The sequence below is a fragment of the Schistocerca serialis genome, chromosome 4 (assembly GCF_023864345.2).
Source record: "Schistocerca serialis cubense isolate TAMUIC-IGC-003099 chromosome 4, iqSchSeri2.2, whole genome shotgun sequence".
NCBI lineage: Eukaryota > Metazoa > Arthropoda > Insecta > Orthoptera > Acrididae > Schistocerca > Schistocerca serialis.
The window spans coordinates 57,214,405-57,231,961 of record NC_064641.1 but is presented as its reverse complement, the minus strand read 5'-3'; the positions used below and the strand labels follow the sequence as shown (position 1 = coordinate 57,231,961).

At 43.0% G+C, this 17,557-nt stretch overlaps 1 protein-coding gene across 1 annotated transcript in view; it reads left to right on the top strand.

Moving 5' to 3' along the window:
• Positions 1–3,139: 3,139 nt before the first annotated feature.
• The window catches only part of LOC126474229 (cytochrome P450 4C1-like), a 103,959-nt gene continuing 89,541 nt past the window's right edge, over positions 3,140–17,557 (top strand). The window contains exon 1 of the mRNA XM_050101694.1: positions 3,140–3,357. Within this exon, the coding sequence (XP_049957651.1) occupies positions 3,140–3,357 (218 nt within the window). The remainder of the gene's footprint in view (positions 3,358–17,557) is intronic.

Genomic DNA, 17,557 nt, shown 5'->3' with positions numbered 1-17,557 from the left:
TGGATTGAGAGTAAATGGAAGAAAGACAAAGGTAATGAGAAATAGCAGAAATGAGAACAGCGAGAAGCTTAACATCAGGATTGATGGTCACGGACTAGATGAAGCTAAGGAATTCTGCTACCTAGGCAGTAAAATAACCAATGACGGACGGAGCAAGGAGGACATCAAAAGCAGACTAGCAAATGCAAAAAGGGCATTCCTGACCTAGAGGAATCTACTAATATCAAATATCGGTCCTAATTTGAAGAAGAAATTTCTGAGAATGAACGTTTGGAGCACAGCATTGGTTGGTAGTGAAACATGGACTGTGTGAAAACCGGAAGAGAAGAGAATCGAAGCATTTGAGATGTGTTGCTACAGACGAATATTGACAATTAGGTGGACTGATAAGGTAAGGAATGAGGAGGTTCTGCGCAGAATCGGAGAGGAAAGGAAAATGTGGAAAACACTGACAAGGAGAAGAGACAGGATGATAGGACATCTGTTTAGAGATGAGTGAATGACTTCAATGATACTAGAGGGAGCTGTAGAGGGCAAAAGCTGTAGAGGAAGACAGTTATTGGAATGCGTCCAGCAAATAATTGAAGACGTAGGTTCCAAGTGCTACTCTGAGATGAAGAGGTTGTTACAGGAGAGGAATTCTTGGCGGGCCGCATCAAACCAGTCAGAACACTGATGGAATAAAAAAAGAAAAAGAAAAAACCTGTGATATCGAATACATGTACCAGTACTGTCGTTGCTAAGAATATAGGGCATGCAACTTTCAGGGGTGGTAGTATGAACCAAGACAAGTAAATATGGGCTCCAAATGAATACCTGAAGTGCAATGAGCACTGGTTGATCTTCGCTAGTGTAAAACACCAGTGCTCATAGCTCTTATGGTATGAGTTTTAGAACTCATATTTACTGCACATTTTTCCTTGTCTTGGTCCATACTACCACTTCTGAAAGTTGCCTGCACTACAATCTTAGCAACAACAGTACCGATACACGTATTCCGCTGTCAGAGGTGTCAGAACGGTTTTTGGTTATAACGTTTGACTCGTTCGTTTCCGGTACAGGGACCGTTACTTCAAATTCCTTGAAAGCTTGTAACACCATCACGGAATCACCCTGTATATACATATATTTACAGGCGCCGGCTCCTATAACTTCTACGCTCTGTATCGTCTTTGGATGACGTTTCCAGCATGGATTCCTGTGTAAAACTTGATCTACTAAGTGCCCCCTACAACCTCTAGAAGCGTGTAACACGAATTGTGAAACATCCTTAGATAATGTTAGGGGCAAAGCAAACAAAAGACTGCAATTTACGACAGAACACTTAGAAAATGTAAGGTGTACTAAAGAGACTGCTTACACTGCTTTTCTCCACCCTCTTCTGGAGTATTGCTGTGTGGTGTAGGATTCGCATCAGACAGGATTGACGTAGGACATCGTAAAAATTGGAAGAAGTGCAGCTCGTTTAGTACATCTCGAAATAGGGGAGAGAGTGCCCCGGATATGATACGCGAATTGTGGTGGCAGTCTTCAAAACAAAGGCATTTTTCATTGCCTCAGCATCTCCGCATAAAATTTCAATTTACATCTTTCTCGCCATAGTGAGAATATACATACATCTGACGACATACGCGGCTTCCGTCTGGGGGCACGTAGCTCCTACACACCTGCGCCACCTGCGAATCATACAGAACTACGCATCATTAGCAACGCTCCACGCTACACACGCACCATGGATCTTCACACGGCAGGTCTAGTCTAGAGAGACTCCCTAGCACTCGCCCCAGTTGTACAGCCGACATTGCTAGCGATGGTTCACTGTAAACATACGCTCTCATTTGCAGAGACGGCAGTTTAGCATAGCCTTCAGCTACGTCATTTGCTACGACCTAGCAAGGCGCCATATTCAGTTACTATAATTACTTACTATAATTCCTTACTATAATTACTTCAAGAATGTATTCTGAACAGATAATATTGTGAATCATGTACCGTCAAGAGCGACGTTCGTCATTAATGGATTAAAGTTAAGTATGAAACTAATTACGTCCGCTTTCTGAATTCTCATTCCTTGTCATGTTCCAGACCTCACGTCAGTGTAGTTCTTCCCTCTTCACGCCAGCCTGTGTGAGCTAAAACGCGTGTATTTCGGCTTCATAAACACCTATGGCTAGGTAACATACACCCACAAGCGACAACATCGGCAGAGCCCTGCATACCAGCAACGTTGACTGGACGTACTAGATGCTATTAAAGCCGACCAACAGGCTACAACAGGGAAAACGACGAGCTCGCACACTAACTGACAAACGAACCGCCAACACTGCCCTACACTTTGAATCCGATATATGAGCTATCGGACACAAAACGATGATGAACCTAACAGTTACAGGTATGCTGACGCTGACTGAGGAACCAACGTCGGCACCCAGCAGCAGCCGCCGACTAACAGCACCGCTCAACGTCAAAGGATACTCACTACTGACGAAGCCTACCCTTGCATAACCTGTCACAGGCAGCAAGAAAACCGCTAATGCTCTTATAACCCGACCCAACCATCGCAGAGGTTTATTTTTTTTTTTCCTTGGCTCTTGCCTTGGCATTTTTTCCCTCCGTCCTTAAAATCGCTACCCTTCGTTGAACTTTCGACCCAATGTATCCCCAGATGAGCGCTTATTAGTGGTTAACCTTCACCAGACGTACGCAGACATCGCAGTACCCACATCCTGCGAGACCTCACTTTAGTGAATACTAACCCTTACGCACAGATGGCAGTAGACCTTCTGTGTTAGCCATCACGCCAGTGTGAGCGTCGAGGGGCTCCAACCCTTAAAAAATAAACGTAGTGAGAGAAGAGAAATTATCATCATAATAAAAAAAGAGAAGAATCAAAGCTCGCCCGGAAAGGTTTAAGTGTCCCTCTTTCCCGCGCGCTGTCCGAGATTGGAAGGTCGTCCTACGAAATCTCTGCCAGGCACTTAACTGGGAATTTGCAGAGCACTCACACAGATGTAGATGTAGACCTAGATTAAGGACGCACGTACAAGTGTGCTGGGAAGATCCCGTGTCGGTGGCAAGGTCAGACTATCCCACAAAGTGCTGCGTTAATAAAGGCGCGCTAGACAACTAGTTCCGCAGTATGGCTGCGTGTCTCTGCACCGTCGTTTGCGCCGTGGCCACATCGCTGGCCGCGGCGCTGGCGTCAGTTCTCGCGTGGCTGTGGGTCAGCCGGCTGCGCACCTCGGCCCCTGGTCCCCCGACCGTGCCACTGCTGGGCAACACGAGGATTCCCTTCAGGCTCCCCGCACTCGTGCACGGTCTCAGAGACATTCACCAGCGCTACGGAGACATCTTCAGGTGAGTGTACATCTACTCACTTGTTGAACATTTATAGGGCAAAACTTTCTTTTTAAATGAGAGCGTTGAAATGTAATTTGTTACAGTACTTCTCACACCTAGATAGATAAAAAATATTTATAAGTGAAAAACCTTGCGGCAACAATTATTAAATATCCACCACAATCCATTTTTCGGAACACCTATTTTCGTAGTCTGTGGTGTCACCGCCAGACACCACACTTGCTAGGTGGTAGCTTTTAAATCGGCCGCGGTCCGGTAGTATACGTCGGACCCGCGTGTCGCCACTATCAGTGGTTCAAATGGTTCAAATGGCTCTGAGCACTATGGGACTCAACTGCTGAGGTCATTAGTCCCCTAGAACTTAGAACTAGTTAAACCTAACTAACCTAAGGACATCACAAACAACCATGCCCGAGGCAGGATTCGAACCTGCTACCGTAGCGGTCTTGCGGTTCCAGACTACAGCGCCTTTAACCGCACGGCCACTTCGGCCGGCCCACTATCAGTGATTGCAGACCGAGCGCCGCCACACGGCAGGTCTAGAGAGACGTCCTAGCACTCGCCCCAGTTGTACAGCCGACTTTGCTAGCGATGGTTCACTGACAAATTACGCTCTCATTTGCCGAGACGATAGTTAGCATAGCCTTCAGCTACATCATTTGCTACGACCTAGCAAGGCGCCATTATCAACTGCTATTTATCTTCTGATGCATGTACCGTCAGACCGATGTTCACCAATTATGGATTAAAGTTAAGTATTCCAACAGCTACGTACTTTATTTGCTAGACTCAAATCCTTTAACTGTTCCAGACCTCACGCCAGCCTGTGTGAGCTTAAACGCGTGCCTTTCGGCTTCACCTCCTAGTGGCTTGGCTGTCTTGCCAAGTCACAACATAGTCAATACTTGAACCACATTCTGAAAATGGGGTCTTTTTCTAAAATAGCGGTAAAGAAAAGAAACCAAAGTTTTATGTTGTTTTCTTTTGTTTGCATGAATAAAAATACACATAAAATATACACTCGTAAATCAGATTTGTTCCATTGCTTAGTTCTGGTGGTGGAAGGGTCCAAGACATTGTCTGTACAAAGCTACGTTGCAAGCATTGCATTCTAACTTTCTATGTTAAAGTTTCTTTCATTAGCTGCAAAATGTGCACCTTCTTGCTGTACCTGCTGTAGGCATACGCTCAGTCCATTCCATCCCTTGGAATCCTGTAGGGCATTTTTGAAAATTTGAGCTGCTGGGCTGGGTGTTGGTTCCATTTTCAGTTTTGAGGAGAAATGTTTAATTTGCTCATTGGCCAAAATATTTCTAAATTTTAGGTGTGACAGAGGTTTAGTGTAACTGGCGGGAAAGCTAGTCTCCTTGTAAAGTATACAGGAATTTTACATTGCTGCATCAGTGAACTAATAAAAAAATTTCATCCACGCCTAGAGGGGAGTGCAAATTCACAGGAACTCTTGGATCAAATAGTAGTAAAATGTTTTAGTGTTATGTTGACATGGATCCACTCCCTGTTCAGGATACTTAGCTGATGTGGAGTAACGACAGGCATATTAGAAATTTCAAGATCTGATTGTCAACTAGAAATATACTCTAATACTTCTTCACTATTTAAGTGAACTTTGTAAAATCCCAGTTCTGTCTGGTGGTCACTATTGCCTCTGGAACTTCCTACTAGAATATGCTCTACATCTGTGTCTCCTACACACTCAGAATTGGTGCCGATGTCATCAAACGTATCTCCCATGAGCAGCTGTTCTGTCTCAGATTGGTTCAAGCCTGATTTGCACTAGACACAGTGAAAAGAGAGTCAGATTATTGTTAATAGATCTATAATGCACCATAGTAGTACAATAAATCGATTTAATTCTGTGAAAGTAAAGACTTAAACAGCAAAATTCTATTAATCTGTGCACTGTAAACTTCTTCCTCGACTTCCCGTGCTCTATGGTGTTCACTGCTGGCAAAAAGTTGACCATTTTATACTGATGTGGAAGTCAGCTTCTGTGAAGACTGCCTATAACACCTGAGCACAATGCTACCTTTAGAAACTCTATGTCAAGTAAATACTGAGGAACCATAATATAATAGCTTCTGGTGAAATAATTGTTGAGCCATACAACTGAAAACTGAAATATTATGTGAACTCGACGAGAATTGAGATTATGTACGTCTTCTTACACACACGAGACTAGAAAAAAAAATTCATTTCTCAGCGATTTGCAATAGATACATTAATACTGGAGATATATTACTGTCATCATATTTATTACACTATAAACTCATAATAGATCGACTTAATTCTGTAAACGTAAACCAGCAAGAGTACGACGCAGTCCGCGCTTTGAAAACTGAAATTGCTTTGTCGTTAGTTTATCGACCACAAAGTACAACGAGTGATACCATCTGTTGACGAAACAAAGTTCATTATGGTTGCTTTGTTGAGCACAGATTTTTCCCATTCAGTAGGTGAATTCAAAAGAATCGTTTGCAGGCATCATATTACTGAGATTTTCAGCCTTATGTTAGAATCCCGACCACAAATCTATAAATGGTTAAGGATCTAAAAGCCCAGTAATGGAGCTGCCGAAAATTTTCTGATAACTAACTAGGAAAAAACAGCATTTTAGAATAAAATTTAGAAGTAAAACCTTATAACACGGTGTCTGAGACTGATTATTTAATTGTACAAAATTTTACCGTAGAATTTATAGTTGATTTAATTGATGTGATTAGAAAATGGAAAGAATTTTCGCTTTTAAACTCCTCTTTCTTTTCTGGAGATTAGTTGGTAACTTATGTTGGTCCATAATATTTTATTACACCGAAAGATATTTAAATAAATTAAAACTGGCTAACTGGAAGTAAGACTCGCGTAACGAGGATTTTTTGCGAATTTAATCATATGCAGGACGTTTCAGAGTTCATGTTACACAGTAGACACACTGACACAGTAGACCAAGTTTCACATAGGAACTCATGTCCGGAAAGGTCCTCCAACGGCGCTACAGAGCGTCAAAGTCAATGTATATATATACAGGTTGATTCTGTATTGATGTTACCAATTTTCGAAGATGAAAGAAAAGGATAAGTATATCAATCTGAGGTAACGGTCGCTTTGCCGGAAACGAACTAGTCGAACATTATGTCCAGAAACCGCTCTAATACCTCTGACAGTACACTACGTGTACTGGTACTTCTGTTGCTAAGATTGTAGGATAGGGAACTTTCAGAAGTGACGGTATGGACCAAACCAAGAAAAAATGTCCAGTAAACGTGGGCTGTAAAATGCATACCTGAGGAGCTATGGGCCTTTGTTCAATAGAGGAGACGTGTTTCACAGTAGTGAAGATGAAAAAGTGCTCATCGTGCGATGTTTGACTTTTTCCGATATATATACTGGCAAGATATTGATCCTGAGAATTCCAGGACCATATGAAAATCTCTGCTAGCCCGGACATACAAAAAGAAGATAGCAGATGACTTCAGTTTGTATAGATAGACATAGAAGCTTTAATAAAATGGCTTTTATTTACTTACTAAAACATGACTACAACTCACATTTTGTGTTTCCATGCAGTAGTGTTCGTCTATTATGCTTCTGAGTCATGGTGAATGCAATGAATGTTGTAGTGGCTGCAGGTTTTGACGAGTAGGTTTACGAGCTTAAAAAAGTGTGACATAAATGAGCGAATCTTTTGTTTGGATTGACTTAGAAGCATAATTGTTCTACACCGCCAAGGTATCATAGACATTAGTATGTGACATAAATTTGTACTTGATACGTGAATCCTTTCACTAGGAAAAGGGCTGTTTTCGGATTTTTTTCCTTTACTTTTACTGTGATAACTTGTTTCAGTGTGAACTTCACCACAAGTTTTTATGAGTGCGTTTACAAGTTTCATAATATAAGATATAAATGGCTGAATCTTTTGTCTGAATTCACTTAAAAGTTTAAAGTTTTTACGCCGGCCGCGGTGGTCTCGCGGTTCTAGGCGCGCAGTCCGGAACCGCGCGACTGCTACGGTCGCAGGTTCGAATCCTGCCTCGGGCATGGATGTGTGTGATGTCCTTAGGTTAGTTAGGTTTAAGTAGTTCTAAGTTCTAGGGGACTGATGACCACAGCTGTTAAGTCCCATAGTTCTCAGAGCCATTTGATTTTTAAAGTTTTTACGTCATCAGGGGACCATAGACTTTAGCATTTAACATAAATAGAATCTGATATGCCAACCTGTTCAAGAGAGAAAGGGGTTTCTACTGACGGACAGACAAACACATACAGATGAAAAATGACAGAAAGTAGTTTTTCGTTTTATACAATAACAAATTAATATCTTTCGGATTTTTTCTTACTTGTAGCATGAAACCTTGTTCCTCGCCAAGGCTTTTATGAGTGAGTTTTCGAATATCAAAATATGAGACATACACGACTGCATCTTTTGTTTAAATGATTTAGAAGCTTAAAATATTTACACTGTCAAGGGGCCATAGTCCTTAATATGAGACATAAATTTGTACTTCATGCGTCTACCTGTTCCTGAGAAAAAACGGTTTTTAATACTCGGACAGACAGGCAGGTAGATGGACAACAAAGCCATCCTATAAGGGCTCCGTTTTTACAGAAGCAGGCACAGAAGCCTAAAAAACGTACTGTTGCAGTGACAGCTTTACTTTGGCGATGCACTGTTGTTATTCTCCTTCAGTAACGGGTGCAGTCACAACGCTGTACTGTGGAATGCCGGAGAAATGCGTCATTTTAAAACAGCTCATTGTTTCTGCCAAATCCTGGATAAGCATACTGGGATAAAAGTCTTAAATAGCCACAGATTTAAATTTTTATCAGCACATAACTAATTATTGCTGCAACTGGATGTCCAGATTCTTAAACCATTTGTGATAAGTTTGTGAGTATGACGTGCATTTTACGGTCTACCAGTTATTTTATAAATACAACAAAATGTGTTTTCTTTTATTTCCACTAAAATAATTACCCCCTTGAGGTTATTAAATCCGTTAAAGTAACGGATGTCACTAGTGACACAAGTTTCGATGGAAATGCATTCATGAAACACTAAATAACTAGACACAATATAACAGATAATTTGAGTGTTACAGTATGTGCGAAAACGAGCATTGAACTGGCCCAAAGACTGTCGTTCGCAGATAAAACACACTTTTAACTTATCGATAGTGGCCACAGAGTCTCCCCCCCCCTCTCCCTCCCCCCTCCCCCCCGCCTCTGGAAGTGCAGAGCACGCTGGGGAAGTTGTGGTGCATAGTAGTAGACTGTCTGCAGCAAGACGTAGTAGCCCTCATGCCGGCAGGGCAGTTGAATTCGGCGTCCTGCTCTGGAGACGGGAAATACATCAACTTGCGTCGGTTTAGTTGGAGCATTTTTCATCGTGATTGTGCACTGAACGGAGGCACGAGGGGAGCCGTCTTACAGTGATGGGGGATCCAGTGCCTCGACTGGGTATTCCAGGGTCCAAGAGGGTTTTATGCAGTGAACTGATGCTGTTTGAGGTTTGCCATTGAGCGTGATGTGTATGGTATTGGTGGTGTATGACAGCACTTTATGTGGCCCTGATTAGAAGAACTGAAGAGCTGCACACACAGAATCGTCCTGTAACATGGCTAAGTGGCTTATTTCCAAGTCCTTATGGAGGAACATAAGGTTGACTGGTGTCACACACAGGTTGTACTGTCGGAAAGAGATGTGGGCGCAGAAAAACTCGACCAAGGCAGGTAATGAGTCTTGAAAGGGAGGTGGGATGTCTCCCTTACTTCTTGGATGAGGACCAGTTGTGTCCAGGGATACTATATCTAAAGGTTTTTTTGTGAGTATTGGGTGTAGCCCAGTATATTTTGTCACATCGGATTGTTTTGATTTTTGACATATTGTACAATTCCTTTATACTTGTAGAACACGCCTTCTCAGATTTGGAAAATAACGAAGTGTTGCAATTTTTTCAGTACATTTGCCTACTCCATAATGTCCCAATACTTCATGGGTGTGCCTTATAAATTCGTCGATATAATCTTCAGAAATACACACACACACACACACACACACACACACACACACACACACACACACACACACACCATTGATCAGATTTTTCATATTTCCTATGAAACGAACCGCCCTTGCACTCTTGATACTATTTACTTATCTTTCCACCTTCATTTTGCTGAAGGTTTAGCATGACTTTACTCCATCTGCGATCATGCTGTTGTATAATTTTTATTTGCTAACAAAACTTATAGAAATCAGAATGATGTGTTGTACCTTGCATTAATAACCTTTTGATTTCTGAACCTTGGTCTGTTAGTTCAGTAAATTCCTCTAAACCTTGTGGTAACCTAGAAATGCATCTGCAATAACATGTTGACTTCCTTTATTATAAATGATCTCGAAACTGAATTCTTGGAAATATAGACACCACATAGCTAACCTAAGGTGCAATAGCTTACATGTTAAAAGAAAATGACAGTGACTGATGGTCACAGTGAACTTTGGTATTCTTACCCCCCCAAAAACATTCAAACATTTTAAATGCCTGTACTACAGCTAAACTTTCCAATTCTGGCATAGAATAAAATCTTTCTGCTTCTGATAACGTTTGACTAGCAAAACTGATGACCCTGGGTACTTCTTTACCCTTTTATTCTCGTATCTGGAACAAGCATGCCCTCAGCCCTTAGCATCTGTGCATAGACAAAAATCCGTGGGCATGTCAGGGTGCCTAAGAATGTTTGCATTGACTAATGCCTGCTTAATGTTATTATAGTCCTCCTGACATCATCCAATAACCAAGACCTATTTATTCGTAGCAAGTTGAGTAATCCATCACTGACCATCAGTTGCTGTGGTACGAATTTACGAGAAAAGGATGCTAGTCCTAAATAAGATTTTAGTTGTTTTTTATTCCTTGGAGCTGGACAATGCGTATGACAACAAGTTCTTTTCGGATCAGGTAATATAACTTGTTCTGACACAACATGTCCTAAAAATTTGACTTGTTCCTTACGAAAACTAGACTTTTTTAAATTGGCCGTTACTACGTATTCTGCAAATAAGTTTGTCGATTATAAGACAATTGCACTTCACTGTAAAATGTTCAATTTGTAACGGAATAAGTGCCTCATGTCTTACCAATTTAGTCTTACTGCCTGTAGCAGTTTGCACCTTGCAGTTTTGGACAGGAAATGTTGGAAATTTGCCTCTATTTCCCAATTCACAGAAAAATGAATTTGACATTAGGTTGGTAGTTGAACCTGTATCTAAAATTAACTGTGTGATATGAAACTTCCGGGCAGATTAAAGCTGGCTAAACCATGTCTCCGCAATATCCTTTCTTCCAGGAGTGCTGGTTCTGCAAGGTTCGCAGAAGAGCTTCTGTGAAGTTTGGAAGGTACGTGTGTAGGTACTGGCAGAACTGAAGCTGTGAGGACGGACCGTGAGTCGTGTTTGGGTAACTCTGTCGATAGAGCACTTGCTCGCGAAAGGCAAAGGTCCCGAGTTCGAATCTCGGCCCGGCACACAGTTTCAATCTGTCAGGAAGTTTCATATCAGCGCATACTCCACTGCAGAGTGAAAATCTCATTCTTAATAAACATGTTTGTAGTTTTGCTTTACCCCACTCCCTGAGAGGTCAATAGCCTGGGGCTTAACTACGACCGGTTGGGGTTTTCGATGGCGTAATGTGCCCTAACTCATTAGTTGGAGTAATTTCAGTTAGTTTCACAGTGTGGGAACTTCGCCAATTTGTGTCGTTGGACATTCCTTCGCGAGTGCTGGTGTTGTTATTAATAAAAGCTGACATGCTGTTATTTTGCTGCCCAAAAGGTTGGCTGCGGTGCAGCGTAAGGCGTCGGCCACTGCTGCGGCTGCCCTTCTGTTTATGTTCGGCATATGGCCTTGTGATGGTGGATTGTAACTTGCTCGTGCATTGAAATTACTCCTGTTGTTTTGAAAATTTCTTTTAAATTGTTTGTTTTTTCCATTCCCGTTACCGTACTCGTTACCTCTGAGAATGTAACTTTGCTGTTGTGTGTACCATCCCTGCTGTGTGTTTAGGTCACGTTTCACTGACTGGCTTACATAAATATGTTGTTGTTGAGCCTGATTTTCTGTTTTTCTATTCGGTACAGGTCTTTCCTCATAGATTAAGCCGATAGAATCAAGCACTGACAGAAAGTATTCAATGTCTTGCTCTGGCGTTGTGACTGATTTTTCTCTAATTTGCGATGGTAATTGACTTTCCACAATTTTTAATACGTCTACCTGTGATATTGGGTTCGTCGAGTAGCGTATCTTGTTCAGGAATTTTTCAAAGTATCCGCGCAGACTACCATATTTGCCACTGAATGGTGCGCGGTTGTTAACTTCGCGTCCAAGTTTCTTGTATTGCCTCAGACCAGTATTTTTCGAGGAAAGCTCGTTCAGATTCCATGTAAATGCTGCAGCGTTCGGCCACTTCAGTTGCCCATTCAAGAACGTCACCATACGTATATCCCACGACAAATCTTGTGCTTCCGTCCAGTTGCGTGGAAATACCTGACCAAAAGCACTGATAAATACTACTGGGTTCATTCTTTTACCTGCGGTAGTGAATGTAGGAAACTGTCGATGTGTCAGTAAACCCTCGTCTGAAAAAATAGTTGGTACGCACTTGGCATTTTCTATCGTATTTATGTTGTTTTTGTAGTTACCTGTAATTCCGGATGGTAACTGCTCAGGTATTGGAGTAAATGAATGTCGTGTGATTAAGGCCTCCCATCGGGTAGACAGTTCGACGGGTGCAATTCTTTAGACTTGACGCCACTTCGGTGACTTTCACGTCGAAGGTATTAGAGGAGTGGGTATGTTTACGTTTTGCACTCTATAACTGTCACTGGTACATGCTGTAAGACTCGTGACAATTTGTGGATAAATACCGACAGGCTGTGGTTTGTTCACTGTAGCCTGTGCATTATTTACATGCATATTTTCAGATCTGGTAATATTTTCTTCTAAAACATTGTGAATCCTACCTTTCACGACTTGTAGGTTAATGCTTACCTTGTTCACTATTTCATTTTCTTTTTTCTAAATAGCTTTTTCTACTACATTTCTGAATAACTTACAATCAGTTACTGAGTTCTCTGCAATGGTATTGCTCTTAAATAACGTACCTGTAGGGCGGCGTGGTTCGTTTCTGGGTTTTTACCAGCACCTACCTACTGCCTACAGGAAAATTAAAGAGACCTTTGGAGAAAAGAGAACCACCTGTTTCAATATCAAGATTTCAGATGAAAACCCAGCTCTAAGCAAAGAAGGGAAAGCAGAAAGGTGGAAGGAGTATACAGAGGGTCAATACAAGGGCGATGTACTTGAGGACAATTTCATGGAAATGGAAGAGGATGTAGATGAAGATGAAATGGGACATATGATTCTGCGTGAAGAGTTTGACAGAGCTATGAAAGACCTGAGTCGAAACAAGGCCCCGGGAGTAGACAACATTCCCTTAGAACTACTGACAGCCTTGGGAGAGCCAGTCCTGACAAAACTCTACCATCTGGTGAGCAAGATGTATGAGACAGGTAAAATACCTTCAGACTTCAAGAAGAATGTAATAATTCCAATCCCAAAGAAAGCAGGTGTTGACAGATGTGAAAACTACCGAACTATCAGTTTAATAAGTCACGGCTGCAAAATGCTAACGCGAATTCTTTACAGACGAATGGAAAAACTAGTAGAAGCCGATCTCGGGGAACATCAGTTTGGATTCCGTAAAAATATTGGAACACGTGAGGCAATACTGACCCTACGACTTATCTTAGAAGCTAGATTAAGGAAAGGCAAACCTACGTTTCTAGCATTTGTAGACTTAGAGAAAGCTTTTGACAATGTTGACTGGAATACTCTTTCAAATTCTGAAGGTGGCAGGGGTAAAATACACGGAACGAAAGGCTATTTACTATTTGTACAGAAACCAGATGATAGTTACAAGAGTCGGGGGACATGAAAGGGAAGCAGTGGTTGAGAAGGGAGTGAGACAGGGTTGTAGCCACTCCCTGATGTTATTCAATCTGTATACTGAGCAAGCAGGGAAGGAAACAAAAGAAAAATTCGGAGTAGGAATTAAAATCCGTGGAGAAGAAATAAAAACTATGAGGTTCGCCGATGACATTGTAATTCTGTCAGAGACAGCAAAGGACTTGGAAGAGCAGTTGAACGTTATGGATAGTGTCTTGAAGGGAGGATATAATATGAACATCAACAAAAGCAAAACGAGGATAATGGAATGTAGTCGAATTAAGTTGGGTGATGCTGAGGGAATATTGGAACACGTGAGGCAATACTGACCCTACGACTTATCTTAGAAGCTAGATTAAGGAAAGGCAAACCTACGTTTGCCTAGGATATGCGACACTTAAAGTAGTAAAGGAGTTTTGCTATTTGGGGAGCAAAATAACTGATGATGGTCGAAGTAGAGAGGATATAAAATATACACTGGCAGTGGCAAGGAAAGCGTTTCTGAAGAAGAGAAATTTGATAACATCGAGTATAGATTTAAGTGTCAGGAAGTCGTTTCTATAAGTATTTGTATGGAGTGTAGCCATGTATGGAAGTGAAACATGGACGATAAATAGTTTAGACAAGAAAAGAATAGAAGCTTTCGAAATGTGGTGCTACAGAAGAATGCTGAAGATTAGATGGGTAAATCACATAACTAATGAGGAGGTATTGAATAGGATTGGGGAGAAGAGAAGTTTGTGGCACAACTTGACTAGAAGAAGGGATCGGTTTGTAGGACATGTTCTGAGGCATCAAGGGATCACCAATTTAGTATTGGAGCGCAGCGTGGAAGGTAAAAATCGTGGAGGGAGACCAAGAGATGAATACACCAAGCAGATCCAGAAGGATGTTGGTTGCAGTAGATACTGGGTGATGAAGAAGCTTGCACAGGATAGAGTAGCATGGAGAGCTGCATCAAACCAGTCTCAGGACTGAAGACCACAACAACAACTACAACGGAAAACATATACACTCCTGGAAATGGAAAAAAGAACACATTGACACCGGTGTGTCAGACCCACCATACTTGCTCCGGACACTGCGAGAGGGCTGTACAAGCAATGATCACACGCACGGCACAGCGGACACACCAGGAACCGCGGTGTTGGCCGTCGAATGGCGCTAGCTGCGCAGCATTTGTGCACCGCCGCCGTCAGTGTCAGCCAGTTTGCCGTGGCATACGGAGCTCCATCGCAGTCTTTAACACTGGTAGCATGCCGCGACAGCGTGGACGTGAACCGTATGTGCAGTTGACGGACTTTGAGCGAGGGCGTATAGTGGGCATGCGGGAGGCCGGGTGGACGTACCGCCGAATTGCTCAACACGTGGGGCGTGAGGTCTCCACAGTACATCGATGTTGTCGCCAGTGGTCGGCGGAAGGTGCACGTGCCCGTCGACCTGGGACCGGACCGCAGCGACGCACGGATGCACGCGAAGACCGTAGGATCCTACGCAGTGCCGTAGGGGACCGCACCGCCACTTCCCAGCAAATTAGGGACACTGTTGCTCCTGGGGTATCGGCGAGGACCATTCGCAACCGTCTCCATGAAGCTGGGCTACGGTCCCACACACCGTTAGGCCGTCTTCCACTCACGCCCCAACATCGTGCAGCCCGCCTCCAGTGGTGTCGCGATAGGCGTGAATGGAGGGACGAATGGAGACGTGTCGTCTTCAGCGATGAGAGTCGCTTCTGCCTTGGTGCCAATGATGGTCGTATGCGTGTTTGGCGCCGTGCAGGTGAGCGCCACAATCAGGACTGCATACGACCGAGGCACACAGGGCCAACACCCGGCATCATGGTGTGGGGAGCGATCTCCTACACTGGCCGTACACCACTGGTGATCGTCGAGGGGACACTGAATAGTGCACGGTACATCCAAACCGTCATCGAACCCATCGTTCTACCATTCCTAGACCGGCAAGGGAACTTGCTGTTCCAACAGGACAATGCACGTCCGCATGTATCCCGTGCCACCCAACGTGCTCTAGAAGGTGTAAGTCAACTACCCTGGCCAGCAAGATCTCCGGATCTGTCCCCCATTGAGCATGTTTGGGACTGGATGAAGCGTCGTCTCACGCGGTCTGCACGAACGCTGGTCCAACTGAGGCGCCAGGTGGAAATGGCATGGCAAGCCGTTCCACAGGACTACATCCAGCATCTCTACGATCGTCTCCATGGGAGAATAGCAGCCTGCATTGCTGCGAAAGGTGGATATACACTGTACTAGTGCCGACATTGTGCATGGTCTGTTGCCTGTGTCTATGTGCCTGTGGTTCTGTCAGTGTGATCATGTGATGTATCTGACCCCAGGAATGTGTCAATAAAGTTTCCCCTTCCTGGGACAATGAATTCACGGTGTTCTTATTTCAATTTCCAGGAGTGTATATACAGGCTGGTCCATTGATCGTGATCGGGACAAATATCTCACGAAATAATCGTCAAACGAAAAAACTACAAAGAACGGAACTTGTCTAGCTTTTAGGGGGAAACCAGATGGCGCTATAGTTGGCCCGCTAGATGGCGCTGCCATAGGCAAACGGATATCAACTGCGTTTTTTTAAACAGGAACCGCCATTTTTATTACATATTCGTGTAGTACGTAAAGAAATATGAATGTTTTAGTTGGACCACTTTTTTCGCTTTGTGACAGATGGCGCTGTAATAGTCACAAACATATGGCTCACAATTTTAGACGAACATTTGGTAACAGGTAGGTTTTTTTAATTAAAATACAGATCGTAGGTACGTTTGAACATTATATTTCGGTTGTCCCAATGTGATACATGTACCTTTGTGAACTAATCATTTCTGAGAACGCATGCTGTTACAGCGTGATTATCTGTAAATACCACATTAATGCAATATATGCTCAAAATGATGTCCGTCAACTTCAATGCATTTGGCAATACGTGTAACGACATTCCTCTCAACAGCGAGTAGTTCGCCTTCCGTAATGTTCGCACATGCATTCACAATGCGCTGACGCATGTTGTCAGGCGTTGTCGGTGGGTCACGATAGCAAATATCCTTCAACTTTCCCCACAGAAAGAAATCCGGGGACGTCAGATCCGGTGAACGTGGGGGCCACGGTATGGTGCTTCGACGACCAATCCACCTCATGAAATATGCTTTCAATACTGCTTCAACCGCATGCGAACTATGTGCCGGACATCCATCGTGTTGGAAGTACATCGCCATTCTGTCATGCACTGAAACATCTTGTAGTAACATCGGTAGAACATTACGTAGAAAATCAGCATACATTGCACCATTTAGATTGCCATCGATAAAATAGGGGCCAATTATCCTTCCTCCAATAATGCCACACCATACATTAACCTGGTAAGATCGCTGATGTTCCACTTGTCGCAGCCATCGTGTATTTTCCCTTGCCCAATAGTGCATATTATGCCGGTTTACGTTACCACTGTTGGTGAATGACGCTTCGTCGCTAAATAGAACGCGTGCAAAAAATCTGTCATCCTCCTCTAATTTCTCTTGTGCCCAGTGGCAGAACTGTACACGACCTTCAAAGTCGTCGCCATGCAATTCCTGGTGCCTAGAAATATGGTACGGGTGCAATCGATGTTGATGTAGCATTCTCGTCACCGACGTTTTTGAGATTCCCGATTCTTGCGCAGTTTGTCTGCTACTTATGTGCGGATTAGCCGCGACAGCAGCTAACACCTACTTGGACATCATCATTTCTTGCAGGTCGTAGTTGACGTTTCACGTGTGGTTGAACACTTCCTGTTTCCTTAAATAACGTAACTATCGGGCGAACGGTCCGGACACTTGGATGATATCGTCCAGGATACCGAGCAGCTTACATAGCACACGGCCGTTGGGCATTTTAATCACAATAGCCATACATCAACACGATATCGACTTTTTCCGCAATTGGTTAACGGTCCATCTTAACACGGGTTATGTATCACGAAGCAAATACCGTCCGCCCTGGCGCAATGTTACGTAATACCACGTACTTATATGTTTGTGACTATTACAGCGCCATCTATCACAAAGCGAAAAAAGTGGTCCAACTAAAACATTGATATTTCTTTACGTACTACACGAATATTTAATTAAAAATGGGGGTTCCTATTTAAAAACAAAAAAAAAAACATT